The 15485-nt window shown below is 35.3% G+C and overlaps 1 protein-coding gene across 1 annotated transcript in view; it reads right to left on the bottom strand.

The window, feature by feature from the left end:
- Positions 1 to 2245: 2245 nt before the first annotated feature.
- Positions 2246 to 15485, bottom strand: part of TNFSF13B (TNF superfamily member 13b) — a 50451-nt gene continuing 37211 nt past the window's right edge. Inside the window, exons 4-6 of the mRNA XM_036756092.1 lie at positions 6926 to 7038; positions 6688 to 6838; positions 2246 to 2719 (exon numbers count right to left, since the gene is read on the bottom strand). Coding sequence (XP_036611987.1) covers positions 2607 to 2719; positions 6688 to 6838; positions 6926 to 7038 — 377 coding nt within the window. The 3' untranslated portion in view covers positions 2246 to 2606. The remainder of the gene's footprint in view (positions 2720 to 6687; positions 6839 to 6925; positions 7039 to 15485) is intronic.

The raw sequence follows: 15485 nt of genomic DNA, 5'->3' as shown, positions 1-15485 counted from the left end.
CTTTATATAAAATGAAGCATCACTGGAAGCTGTATTAACCTCTGTCCATCACAGGGCAGCTATATGATGTAGTACTTTAATAAATCAGAATTTTGTCAGGACAGAATAATAAGCTATTTTGGAAAACTGCGTTGTGGAGTGGAATATCAAACAAAATCATTTCCTTTGCATAGATACATTTAGGCAGTGCTCTGCTCAAAAATAATTAAATAGCTTCCTGTTACCTGGCAAATAATGTTCAAACTCCTGATCCTGGCATTCAAGACCTTCTGCAGTTTAGCTCAACCCTTTTTCTAGAGTTAACTCATATTACCTCTTTCCACGTACTCCATCCTTCAGGAAACCGAGAGGAACTCCTAAGACCCCAATACACACTGTACTTCCCACTTCTATGCAAGTTTTGTTTTCATTTTCAGTCCAGATATGTAATTTCATTGGTATAGGAACCCCCAGTGATGTTACTGCCTCATTCAATAAGGATATGCAACTGTTCTACAGCTTAATAGAGAGTTGCCAGGGACATGAAAAGGTTGAATGACTTGTAAATGACCACACAGCCCACTATGTGTCAAAGGTCAGACTTGAAGCAAGGTCTCCTTAACTCGGAGACCAACTCTCTCCCTCTTCCATCCTACTTGTATGTTACTGCAATATCTTTTATTGTTCATGATCAGGGTTGTGAGAAGAGAGGTCTCATAGAAGAAGCACTGTACTTGGAGTTAGTTTAAATGCTGGCTCTAAAATGTGTTAATTGCATGACTGTGGATGAATTATTTAATTTCTCTGAGCTCCACAGTTACCTCATCTTCAAAAGAGCAATAATACGACTTATACTAACTGCTGGTTAAATGAATTTCCCATAGGTTCACAGACAATATGCTTCAGAGGAAAGACTTGAACCCAGGTCTTCCTGACTCAGGCCATCCCCCTATCCACTGTGCCGTGTTGTTTCTTTCAAGTATAGTACAGAATTCAATAATTTTCAAATATAGAAAAAATCTAGATTTTATAATCTACTTGCAATATGAACATATGTTAATTTTGAAAAGTTTTTTAAGTGTGAAAATGAAAAAAAAATTGGGGACACATGAAAACAAATATACTTGGTATAGGCCAGACTGTCATACATATACGGAAAATGAGTAATAAAAAAGTTAAATTATTTAGTCAACTCAAATTGGTAGCAACATAAGAAATATAACCAAGAACTCCACATTAGGGATGGTCCATGTATTGTGAGGAGAAATGCAATGATTTTTTTAATGAAAACTATAAAATTTAGCTTTAAACAATGGGAGTAGGAGTTAATTTTAAATATAATGCATAGTTGGAACTGAGGTTTCTTATTTTGTAATCTTCCCATTTGGGGACTTAACCAATTCAATTAGTTCTTTACAATGAATACTATGAAATAAGAGAAAAGGTGGGAGCAATGTTAGACATGGTTCTTAATGAAGGAAAACTCATGAGATATGTTGGCTTCCAGACTTCCACAATTAAAGATCAGTTATAAAATGTAACATGTTGTACATACTAGAATGCTACGGCTGCTCATTGCCAACATTTTCAGTGCAATTTACTTGTAAATTATAATAGAAGCAATTTGAAACAGTTCTAGGAAAGGGATATCAACTCACACCAGTGGAGCTTGCTCCTTCCTTATGTCATTAGAATTGCAATTGCTTGTGTAGTTCATGTTGCACATGCATCCAAATTTTAGATTTGATTTGTAACCAGGCTACACATCAGAATGCTTGTTGTTATTCAGTTGGGCAGCCATGTCCAACTCTTCTTGACCCCATGGACCATAGAGCACCCAGCCCTTTTATCCTCCTCTATCTCCCCAAGTCTGTCCAAGCTTAACTTTTAACTGTCCAAATTGCTTAATTTTTTATTTTCTCTGATGACTTTGATACATCTTCATACTTAATTTTTTTGTTTCCTTCTTATGAGAAGTTTGCATGTCATCAAGTAATTGAGAACACTAAATATAAAGATAAACATAACATGATAGAAGTCAAGGCTCTAATACTCCCAAGACAATATTTTGGGAAAAATTCTTTAATAACATGCCATTATAATTGTTAAGCCCTTAATTTTTTTGTTTTTGTTTCATAGATATAATTTTGTTTTGGGAAGGTCTTGTTTTATGTAATGTTAAGTAGGAAAAAAGGCACAATAGACACAAACATAAAAAGTGACCTCTATATTATTCTTATCAAGGACAACATTTTGTTGACACCTTTACTTTGTTTTATGAAACTATGGAATATGACATTTGAATTAATCCTCACTGTCCCTTTTAAGTTAATGTGACATCCTGAACATAAAGATATAGCCAAAGGACAAAATATGCCAACAAAGTTAAAAATTATTTCTAATTCCCTATTAAAATGGGCTAAATTTGTCATCATTCATATGGCTGTAATTCAGCTGTGGTTATCTGTTGGGTTTCCTGTTTGGGTCTGGGTTCATCAAACCAGGACAAATGACTCATAGAAAAGGCTAATGTAACCACTTTTTGGTAGTTCCAGTTCCCCTCCCCCCTCCCAGGAGGTATAGAAAAAGAGAAGGAAATTGCCCCAAACATGGTGCTAATGAGTATGTTAGAGCAGCTTCAGTGCACCAAAAAAAGTGCCATCTCCATCCTGGGATATTCTGGCATTCTCACGAGGTATCGCAAGTTGAAGTTCATCCCCTTCTTCTAGTTTTGCAATGCCTGGGAAAACAATTTGGAAGAACTTTGAGTAGATATGCAAAAAGAAGAGAAAAAATCTTGCTTAACTAAATACTTCAAATAGAAGCAGAAACGGATTTAGCTATTAGTCATTACTTTGTAATTCAGACATATTTGAATCTAAGTAAAGTCTAACCTAAAATCGAACTGGTTATAGTTCAGTTTGGAAAAACTATCAGCAAAGCCTTGCAAACTTCAAAAGTAAATAAGTTAACTTTTAATGCAGTGCATATACTTTAAACAAACTGAAAATCCTTTCAGTTTTCCAGGAAGAAGAGCGACCAAGACAGATAAGTGCACATTTTGCAAGTTCTACTCAACAATTCATAAATAATCCCATTATTCACTGTCTTCACCAAATTGCTTCTTTGATGATTAATTATAAAAGACACTTGGACTGAGACTAAATAAATAAATTATCCAGAAAGAATTTTTTTTGTTTAACTTTGAGTTATCTTAATAAATAGGAATAAATAAAAATAATTATAAATATTACACAATATACATTATTTCCAATGCTATAGGGTATAATCTTTAATCCTTAAAATTTCCAGATTGCACTATAAATCTTTTAATAATTTTTCCCATCTATAATTAGCATGTAAGTATATATTCCAACTTTGTTTAGAAAAGAAAAGGTAATGTGCTCTTTAGGGAAGAGATGGTAGCAGTGGGGAGGGAAGGGAAAATGGAATTAAAGGATTGGCTATTTGTAATTTTTTACTTCTCTATCCCCTTCTTCCACCTACCTGCCTCCTTTTAGTTGAGATCTAGATCCCCATAATAAGAACATTCCTGAGTGGTAATAGTTTAATATTGTAGGGAGTGGGTTGAGAAATTTGACTCCTAAAATGGAGAAGCCTAATGTTTTAATGGAACAAATATCTCAGCTTAATTAGAATTAAGATAAAAAAAGAGTGGGAAAGCAGAGTGGTAAGAAATAGGATTACACCTGCATATTATAGCATATAACACAATAAGTTAAAAATGTATATTCATCCTACATGTTAAAGGTTATATAATTTTGTAAAAATAGAAGAAAGAAAAGGAGATAACTTTCAAAATTACGGCAAGAGGGAGATTTCTCAATTGGAAGAAAAAAGAAATAGGATAGATAATAAAATAGATAATTTTGGTCATAGGAAATTGAAAAGGTTTTGCATAAATGGAATTAAGACAGCTAAAATAAAAATGGAAACTAAGGTTAGGATTAAAAAATTTCCATTAAATGATTCTAATAAATTTCTGATATCCAAAATAGACTGGGAATTAACACAGATGTACAACCAAGAGCTATTACCCGATAGAGAAGTAATCAAAACAAATGAATAAACATTTATCAGAAGAATTACAAACTATGGAAGACTGATTCAAATCACATATAACAAGAAAAATATAAATTAAAATAACTCTGAGATTTCACCTGACACCAAATTGACAAAGATGACAAAGGTGGAAACACCTTTTAGTTTCTGTGGGATGGAGGGTTGGATTGTGGTAGGACTGTGAATTGATCCAACCATCCTAAAAATAATTTGAAATAATGGGTGGAAAGGTGACCAAAATGTCCATATCTTTTGTCTTAGAGATCCCACTGCTAGATACATAACCAAAGGAGATCAAAGACAGAAATTTCTCATCTGTGGCAAAATTATCACATCTATAGCATTTTTTACGGAAGCAAAGAATGAGAAACAAAGTAGATACCCGACGATTAGAAAATGGCTCATTTCTGGTAGAAAGCTGTAATAAAATGTAGTCATTGTGTTATAAGAAAAACAGAAATTATGAGTAATTTCTAGAAATGATGAACTATTGTAAGAACAGATGCAAAGGAAATAAGGAACCAGAACCAGGAAAAAAAAATCACATGACTTACAGAAATGTAAATGATAAAAATAATCAAAGCAGAATGCTGGGTAATTACAATAGCCAATCTTGGCCCCAGAAAAGAGATGAGCAAATAGATCTCCCACCTTTCATTGTCACAGTGAGGGATTACAGGCTTCAGACAAAGTTTGCTTACCTAATTTTTTTTGATCTCTGTTACAAGAGAGAACATACTTCAGGGAAGTGGTATATCTGGTAACAACTATGATTTAAAAATAAGGAATAGCAATGATATTTTTTAGAATTAAATGCTATAAAAAAAGAAATGGTGTCCTGTAGGCTTCAAAGGGTTCATGAACATGACAAAGTACTAATTAATCAAAGGGAGTTTGCTATTAAGGATGTGTAGCAATAAAGCATATGGGGTCAATAATTACTAGATTATCAGTTACATTTCTTACTTTTTGTCAGTTTTTTTAATGAAAATTAAGTGATTCCCTTTAAATGTACTTCTTCATAATGCCTACTTCATGTTCTCTGATAGTAGTTGCCCAAGTGATCTCAGCTTCTTAACTTTGAATTAAATTATTTTATTGACTTTTTTTTAAAGCCACTAGATTTTTCCCTCTATACCTCTAAAAGGAAGCCTATTTTTTTTTATTTCATCATTAGAGGCAGCCAGTAGCACAATAGAGTGCTAGGCCTGGTGTTGGTAAAATCTGAGTTCAAATCCAGCCTCAGACACTTACTATGTGACCCTCGGCCAGTCACTTCACATCTGCCTGCCTCAGTTTCCCCAACTATAAAATGGAGATAATGATTGTGTCTGCCTCACAGAGTTGTGAGGATCAGATGAGGTAACATTTGTAAAGCAGTTAGCATAGTGCCTGGCAGATATTAGGCACTTAATAAATGCTTATTTTTTCATTTCCTAATGGCATATTAAAACAATGATGATAGCCTTCAAAGCTTTCAATAAACAGAGAACATGAAATAAGGACTTTTCTAAAAAAACATTTAATCATCTCTTTTTTGTAGATGCTGTTAAGGGGGCTACTGTTCAGACATGAGTCAGACTAAGTGACCTCTTAGATCCAACCCTGAGATTCTGTAGAAGGCAAAAATTACACAAAGAGTTTTGGATCTCAAGTCTACTGCTTTCCTTCCAAGAAATGTTGCAAAACAACTCTGAAGTTTCATTTCATACACAGCAAATTGGCAAAGAAAAGAAAAGATGGGGATAATTAATGTCAACAGATTTGGAGAAGACTAGCACATAGGATACACTGTTGGTAGAGTTATAATCTGCTTTAATCATTCTGGAAAACAATTTGGGATTATGCTAAGAGATCTCAGAGTACAACTCAAGGGTGTCGATAAAAAGGATCCCATATATAATATTCTATCTATTTTTTTTGGTAGCAAAGAACTAGAAATAAAATAGGTGCCCACTGATTGACTAAACAATTTGTAATACAAGAATGTAATGGAATAATTATTTCCCTTAGAGAAACAATATAATAATACAGAGAAGCATAGGAAGACATATGAACTGATGTAAAGAGAAAAAAATAGAATCAAGAAATTAATAGACACAATAACCAAAATGATGTAATGAAAAGTAACTAAAAAAGTGATACTGAATGCTACGAAATTACAGTGACAAAGCTTAGCTCCAAAGAAGAAACATGAAAAGGTACTTTCTCCTATTTCTTAGCAGAAGTTGAATCTATGAGTGTGGAACCCTATACATGATGTCAGAAAGTTTTGATATATTGGTTAGTTTTGTTAAACTTTTTTTCTCTTTTTTTATTCTTTGTTATAAGCTATAGTCTTCTGAGAAGGGAAAGAACATATACTGAGAAATGTGATAAGATGTAAAAAACAAAAGATATCAATAGAATTTATTTTTTAAATACCATATATATCTTAAGCTAAATTTTATACTCTCATTTTCATGCATCTTTCAATAAATATACCTAAAGCTAAATATGATTACAGAAAGGAAAATTTTCCATCAAATCATCATAAAGTAGGAGGAGCTTGAGTTGTGTCCTTGTTACACATTAGATTTTATTTGTTTTAATGCCCAGTAATCAGGTCTGAGAGCCAACATTTACCAGCCGAATAACAGGAATTATTAGGGAGAGTTGTTGGCATGTTTTGGATACACCGGAACAAAGTCACCAAACTCAGTTCATCCCCAAAAACATGGACCTTTTTCCTCTGTATAAGATGTCCCATAGCAAAGGTGGTATCTGTGTACAGAACCTGAGAAACAAAAAGCAAAGTCTTTAAGCATTGAGGTAGAAAATCAAGGGCATACAAAGCTGAACATAAAATTATCCATGGAAATACCTGGCCATAGATGAAAAAGTAGCCAGTTTCTTTGACAAGTATTTTATTTTCTTTTTCTTCTAGGGCTTTTCCTCTTTTAAAACTGAGAAGCCATGGAACAAAGGTATAAGGACCTATAATGAAGAGAATTAATTGTAAGAAAGGAAAAAAAAACATGAAAGATGTGGAGTTGGGTTTTATTTCATTTCCATTTAATTTGTTGCCTCTTGGGGAAGAATTCACCATTAATATCCCCGCAAATGCTGCATTGGTCTCAAAGTTTTATTAGTGTCTAACCCCATCAAATAACTGAAGTTAAGTATATTCTCTACAGACAAATTTCTTCTCCTTTGTTCCTTTTACTTTGCTTCTAATGTTAATAAATAAAAAGAAGTGAAAATAAAATAGGTTCAATGTAATGAAAATTATCTTTCATCCTCACCTCCAGCTCTTATTCTTCACTTCCTTTAAGTCCCAGCTCAGAGGTTGTCTCCTACATGAAATCTTTCCTGATTTCCCCATTTTCCCCCTCTCTCATTTTCAGCACTGACTCTCACTCAAACATACTTGTATTTACTAACTTGTATGTATGTTGCATCCCTAGCAAAATATAATTACTTCAGGGCAGGGCTTTTATATTTATCTTCAGAGTGTCTAGCACAGTAACTTAAAGACAGTAGGTACTTAATCAAATGTGTGTTTAATGTAAATAATACAATACTAACATAATTTAGTAGTCCCTATCCAAAATTTGCACTTGTGAAGACCTAAAAAAAATATGATTGCTGGTTCAAATTCCATTGGTCTATCACACCAGGGCTTTTCCTCTTTTAAAGAAAATTTATTGTAAGACAACACCAACACACACACACACACACACACAAAAATGCTGAATTTTTCATTTCCACTTAATTTTATCTAAAAGGAGAGAGAATTGACCATTAAAATCTCCCCCAAATACTTCATCTGTCCCAAAGGTTGATTAGCATGTGTATCATTTCTTTCTATTTAGTATTCTTGGGAGACAAATGATAAAAAACAGAACCTAACCTACCCTGGATAAATTACTGTGTGCCTTCACATCTATGGAAATTTTACACAGGTTAAGTTTGGTTTAATCGAACATCAAGGGTTACCTCAGAGAGAAGTCAACATGTCTTCTTGGAAGAAAGGTATAATTCAATTTGATTATTTTCAACAATTAAATTCAACATTTATGAAGTACCTAGCTCCCCATCCGCCACTCCCACCCCAGGAAAGATCATAATCTTTAAAGGCAGAGAACTTATATATCACATTGTACAGCCTGGGGCACACAGCCACAGTGGTTGGCACTTAGTATTTGTTGAACTAACTTGAAATATGTACAGAGAACCTGAGTAATCTTTCAATGAACATTAACGTTAGTGGCCCAAACATAGATAAATTGGCCAGCACTAAGCAGGCATCTAGAAGAATGTAGGGTACTGAGCGTAGCACTAGGGAAGTGTGTGAATTGGTGGTATGTTTCTAAGCTTTGGGTCTTTTTTGTGCATCAGCTGAAACCTTCAGCTGTATACCGGTGTACCTTCTCTCATCCCTAAAAGCATGGGGTCCATGGAAATTACCTTTATTTGCCATACAGATAGTCCATATACTTTTATAATATGCATTTTGTCTATGCTTAAAAAGAAAGAAAGAATGAAGAAAGACCTCCTCTAAATGTTATAGGTCAACGGACAACTGCAATAACACAATCAAACATTAAACATTTATTAAACACCTACTATGTTCAAGGAACTGTTCTGGGAATATAAAGACAAAGCTCTTGCTATCAAGGAGCTAATAAAGCAGAAGGAAGATAAAACAAAAACACAAATAATTAGGTTACAAGTTAGAACGAAACAAGCACAGCCAAGAGTGGTGGTAGTACACAGCTGGTCCCTCCTGCTAGGAAGATTAAGGCTGGTAGACTGTTTAAGCTCAGGAGTTCTTAGCTGTAGTATGGATAAAGCTGATCAAGTGTCTATGCCAAGTTCAGCACCAATAGGGTGAGTCTCTAGAACAGGGGACCACAGGCTGCCTAAGGAGGCAGGAAGTAGTCCAGGTCAGAAAAAATGGAGCCAGTTAAAACTTCCTTGATAATCAGTATCAGGATAGTAGCCATGAATAGAACCTATGAATGACCACTGGCTGTACAGCCAGGCTCCAAAAAAAAAAAAAAACAAAACCAAAACCAACAAGTAGTCATGGAGGGAGTGTGATGTATTAGAAAGATCAATGGGCATGGAAACAGAAACCTAGGTTTGAAACCTGGCTCTGCTGGCTCTGCCCACTATAACTGGATAACCTTGGTCAAATTAGCTAATTTCTCTAGGAATATTATTAATTGGTTGACAAAACATGCAGTATAGATAATCAACATTTTGAAGGATGCATTGGGAACGGTAGAGAGAGTAGGGGTAAATACCAATTATCAGACTGGAATTAGATTAGATTAAAATTCTCATTAAATTGACATGCCAAAAAGTGAACTACTTTGTATGTATTTTATATGTACCTGTTTTTATACCTGTTATTTTCTCCATGGGTAGTGTTAGTAGAATATGTGGTGAATGTATTTTCCTGATTTTGTCCTACTTTTCTATTTCAAATAAAATGTCCCTTTTCAACACAACAGTGGATGTCATGTAATTAACATACTGGAGATTCATGGTGAAGAAATTTAGAAAGAAAAGGCAACAATATTGGGGACTCAAAGTATTTAATTTGTGTAGGTATGAACTCAAGTTTCTTTGAAGGCAGGGCAGGGGTGTTGTGAAACTCAAATGAGATAAATGGATGTAAACTACTTTAAAAACCTTAAAGTGCTGTATAAATGCTTATTGTTATTATTATTATTATTATTAGCCTACAGTGACCAGGTCTCCATTCTGGTGATGACTTTATTCCCTGAGCCCTCTATATTATACTACTGCTGAGTTTAAGCACTGTTGATAGAACAATATAGGAGCGTACTTGTAGATATTTAACAACTAGACTGAGGGAGTAAGGGGAGGTATGCTGACACTATTTAAATTTAATTTGCATTATTGTTGTTTGTCCTTCATTTTGAAGAGGACAGATGATATCACAGAGTGCTGTCTTGAATTACATGTGAATTGGATTTAAGTGAGGCAGAGTTGCACAGAGTTGTCAGCCTCACTCTCTCTTCCAAAATCATCAATGTCCAGTGGCAAGACAAAAGTCAGGATGACTGGTGAAGGCCCAGGAGGCAGTGGATGATCTTGGCATCTCCAACGTCTAACCAAGCTCCAAGCAGTCCACAGCACCTTCTTCAGCTGCCTACATGGCCGTTGGAACAAGTTGTTCTCATCTGGAAGTCTTCACATGCTTGAGGTAGCCATCCCCCTAATTCATAGACAGGTTTGAAGCCCTTTAGTTACCCTCAACTTAGTTTAGCCCATCTGCCAAGATGGTTTTACTCAAGTGTGTTCACTGCACATGCCACAGATTCTTAGAGCTGCAGATGAGAGTTGAGTGAAGTTGGACGTCAAAGGTGGATGAAAAGCCTCAAAAAAGGCTTGGCAAATCCTCATACCAAAAGTGCTAGTGCTCCCTGAAAACCTCGCACACCCCTATTTGCATTATTAACACTTTCCTAAATCTAGACAATCAACAACACAATAAATCAAACCCTGATTTGTAATGATTTTGATTTTTGAGGAGCAAAGGCTCACACTAAAGTGGTTATAGATAATTTCAGCATACCCCTGGGGCGGAAACTGTTTTTACCTTTCTCTCTATCCTCAGGATTATGACTGTTTGATGAATAGTACGTGCTTAATAAATACTTACTGACACTGACTAAATTTATCATTCTCCACTGCCCCACCCCCCAATTCTTTATTTCTGCAATGTCACCACCATTCCACTAAATTCAACACGCATTTTATTGGCACTGTGGTAATGGGCAGGGGTGGGGAGGAGGAGAATGATTACATGTGCCCAAATAAGCATAACGCAAGGTCAAAGTACCAAAAGAATAAAGGAGAGAGCGAGAAGAAACCTTCTAAGAAATATATGAAGAAAGAAATTGATTTCAATTTGGAGGAACAAGGAAAACTTTATGGAAGAGATGGCAACTGATGGAAACAATGACCATGCAGCAAGTAGTATGAAATGAGAAAACAAACCTGACACGAGAGACTGCATTTGGAGGCATTTATTTGTAAGGCATTCATGGAGAGTTGATCCTTGAAACCATGGGAGAAAAGAAGATGGGTAAAACTGTAAAGAGAACAGAGAAGAAAGGCAAGGACAAAGCTTGGGGAAGGTTTGTACTTGAGGGACAAGGGTAGGGAAAGCCAGAGCTCAAATGCTCAGAGCTCCTTTAAGTAAATTTCCTTGACTATCAACATCCAGAAAGAGAAAGTGTTTACTTTCTCCTTTTTGCAATCATAACATTTTGTATTACTCTTATCTGCTCTACAGAGGGGGCAGAGCCAAGTGGCTAAAGAGCTGGCTTTAGAACCAGGAAGAGCAGAGATCAAATTCTGCCTGACATGTACTGGCAGTGTACCTAAGGGCAAGTCACTTAATTTCTCAGTGCTCTGGGGAATTTATTAAAGTTATAAATTGAAGAGGAAGTGCTGACTCACATTGTTAGAGGGTGTCTCCTTGATCAAGGAGTTCCCCATATAAATGAAATCACAAGTCCTCTTACATTTAAGTGCTCAATTCCAAAAATAAACATAGGGTATCTTAGTGAAGCTTTAAGCTATTAATAAATGAAATCCATTAAAGTAATAAAAATAATAATTCATAGTAAGTATAACAACAAATTAATATATAAATTTAAGTTGTTAAAGCTTTAGTAGCTTAAAATTGCACCAATTTGGGGGACCAAAAATTTTGGCATTTTGGGAACACCCTGTATTTATTATTGGGAAGATAAATCACCTTTGAAATCACTTCCAGTTCTAAGATCCTGTGAACCAGAAAAGGAAAGTCAGGGAAGCAGCAGGAGAACTAGAAGAATGTAGTTTCCCAAAAGCCAAGGGAAGAAAAAGTATCAAGAAGAAAGAGATGGAAAAGTGCCATATACTACAGAAAGGTCAAGAAGGAGTGAAAACTAAGAAGAGGCCATTGATTCCACCATGAGGAGGTGACTGGTGATCTGGGAGGAAGTAGGAATTTATAGGGAGTAAGCGGAGGTAATGCATCAATAAAAGCTACTTTTTGTAGGAGTATGATAATGAAAAGGAGGTAAGTGATAGGACATTAACTTAAGGAAATAGCAAGGTTAAGGGAAGGGCTTCTCTTTAATTTCTCAGTTACAAATCCAGAACAGCAAATTATGACAAACTATGTACTCATATACATATTAACAACACAAATACAGTATTAAATATTAAGAAGCTTCTGATTTTAATATTTATAGAAACCAGTTGCTGTGATAGCATATCAACCATCATTGGGCAAAGACCTCTTATTTTGACTACCAAGAGTTAACATAAAATTTATAGACTGTCTAAAAATGATGTTATTTGGGGGGCAGCTAGGTGGTGCAGTGTGTAGAGCACCAGCCCTGTAGTCAGGAGAACCTGAGTTTAATTCTGACCTCAGACACTTGACACATGTACTAGCTGTGTGACCTTGGGCAAGTCACTTAACCCCAATTGCCCTGCCAAAAAAAAAACAAAACAAAAAATTTAAAAATGATGTTATTCTTAGCACCCTCTCTCCAAAGAAAAATATAAAATGGTCCTCAATCCTACACAGTCCTGTGCTGCTTCATAAATCTTACAAAAATACAAATAATTCTTCATTTATTCACACAGTGAAATGGTTGAGGTAGATAAGAATTGGGTCACATGTATTACAAATGTAGGTCTTATATAAAATTCTGAACTTATGGTGAAGACAATTTGAAACAATTTCTGAACATAAAAAGTCAGCAGTGTAGAAAATAAATGCTGTCTGATGGGATCAGGGCTATTTAGCAGCCACAGATGGGAGTTAATTCTATTTCCAGGGTCTATGACTTGGTAAACAAAAAGCTTTTAAAAATCAGCTGCATTTCTGTCAACATTTTGTTTAGTAACCTTTTATTTTTGTTTTAAAATATTTGATGGTTCATGCTAAGCAGCATACCATTTGGGAAATCCTTTAGCTGTTCAGATAACATATGTTTAAGGCCAACACTAAGTGTTGTAGTAAATCTATAACAGTATTATGTATGTGTAAGCAGTATTGGGCTCACATTATTATTAACAACAAAACATTAAGTAAAAGCCTAGGTGTGATAAGTAAAAGAAGAAACAGGAAGCATGGGAACATTACCTCTTCAGGTTGGAAGTAAAGAATGGTAAACTCCACAGGCCCCAAATAGAAGGTAATTGAAACAAGAATTTGGATAGTTTACACATCATTGCTTAGGAGGTATATATGACTGCCAAGCAGAGAGCAAAGGGGTGTCCACATGTGGTTTGTCCAGGGCACTCTATCTTCTCAGATCACATTGAACAAGGAGCTAATTCATTCATCACTGTGCCTAATTTTAATACCATTTAAGTAGGACTAGAAATGGAAAAACTGAGATGTCCCGTGTTTGTTCTAAAAAAAGCATTCCAGCAAATAAAGAATTTTTGGGGACAATGAACAAAGTCTGATGGACGTTTTTTTCTTTTTAAATTTGTTAAATAGAGCAAAAAAAGCCCAACTTTATCAATGTAAAAAAAATTATTAAATTTCAGAAGTTTAATGGGTGTTATATTCTGAAAGTAATAGTTCTTTTCTGGGATATTTCATAGCATTCTGAACCTACCCTTATACACTCACCATATTCTGATTTTTATTACAGTTACTTTATTCTTCTGTCTTATATGCACAGCAATATCTTAGGTGCCTAGAGGGCAGGGACTGTTTTTGTGTAAAGAAATGGATATAGTCCTCCTGGAAAACTATATTTTTCTTAAGACTGTATCAGTTCCACAAGATAATTATGTCCCCACATTCCTACTGCCATGCTATTGCTAAAGGTGGCTAGCAAGATGCACAGAGGTTTTGCTAGGAACACCAAGGGGAAGCTGGAAAATAAAAGGACAAACAGAAAAATACTATCTCCATGTTTATTCTATGCTGAGATTAGCACCAGAGGCAGAAGTGGCAGGATGGCTAGCACAGAGACACGCATAGTTAAATATCCTTTCTGGCCTCTGTGCACCTAAGACTTGTTCTATAGCAAGGAGGAAATGGCAGTATCAATGGTAGCCCTCATTATTACCCAAAGCCCCCTATGAATGACTAAGCTATTCCTTTTGCTGCAGTGATGAGAGATAGAAGGGCTATTTGGGAGAAGGTAAAACTGTGTATAGACTGTTTGGGTTCCGATCTGTTGGGTCAAAATACAAAGAAAATGGAGGACTGGATTCTCAACCTGGAGATTAGGATGGGGCTTTCTGGGGTAATATTAGTAGAATATGTGGTGAATATATTTTCCTGATTTTGTCCTACTTTTCTATTTCAAATAAAATGTCCCTTTTCAACACAACAGTGGATGTCATGTAATTAACATACTGGGGATTCATGGTGAAGAAATTTAGAAGGAAAAGGCAACAATCTTGGTGACTCAAAGTATTTAATTTGTGTAGGTATGAACTCAAGTCCAGTTTAAGATATCTCTTACTAACAGAAGAGATTTGTTATATTTCTTTCTCATAGTGCTTAACACAGTGCCTTACCTAAGTAAGTCCCTAATTTTTTTATTGAATTGTTGCTGGTCATAAACAGGATATTTGTTATATTCCAGAGGCACACCACAGCTGAAAAATAGAATTGGATAGACTCAAGTTTTAACATTTTGCTTCTTTTTTCTGATTTAATTTTTTTTACATTATCCTGTTTTGCTTGTCCAATTAGCCTACTACTTCAATTAATTCACAAATGACAGAAATACAAGAAGTATTAATTTATATTCTTTAAAATAAAAATAAACTCAGTGAACAACCATCTATTAATTGACAACTATGTGACAGAATGGGTAGCTAGGTGGTGCAGTGGATAGAGCGCCAGGTCTGGAGAAAAGACTCATCTTTGTGAGTTCAAACCCAGCCTCAGACACTTACAAGCCATGTTACCCAGGGCAAGTCAATTAACCCTGTTTGCCTCAGCTTCCTCATCTGTAAAATGAGTTGGAGAAGGAAATGGCAAACCACTCCAGTATCTTTGCCAAGACAACCCTGAACTGGGTCATGAAGAGTCGGACACGACTAAAACAACAAAATATAGCAGACTGGCAGACACTATGTTATCTGCTCATATCACAAAATGATAAACAAAATAGCCCTTGTTCTCAAGAGGGAAACAATATGTATTAATGTATATAAAAAATAAATAGCCGCAAAATGAATGCAAGTTAATGGGGGGGTGGCATTAGTAACTGTGGGGATTAGGAAAGCCTCACATGTAAGTGTCTAACTTTGGAAAAATAGATCCCATAAGAGGAGAAATGTATGTTGAATTTTAAAAAGGAAAATTATGAATGTGCCAGAGGGTTACTATGAATCCTTAACCAGGGATGAAAGGCTCCACTTTCACC

The sequence above is a fragment of the Trichosurus vulpecula genome, chromosome 4 (assembly GCF_011100635.1).
Source record: "Trichosurus vulpecula isolate mTriVul1 chromosome 4, mTriVul1.pri, whole genome shotgun sequence".
NCBI lineage: Eukaryota > Metazoa > Chordata > Mammalia > Diprotodontia > Phalangeridae > Trichosurus > Trichosurus vulpecula.
Note: the sequence above shows the minus strand (reverse complement) of the source record. Positions and strands in the feature narration are given on the sequence as shown.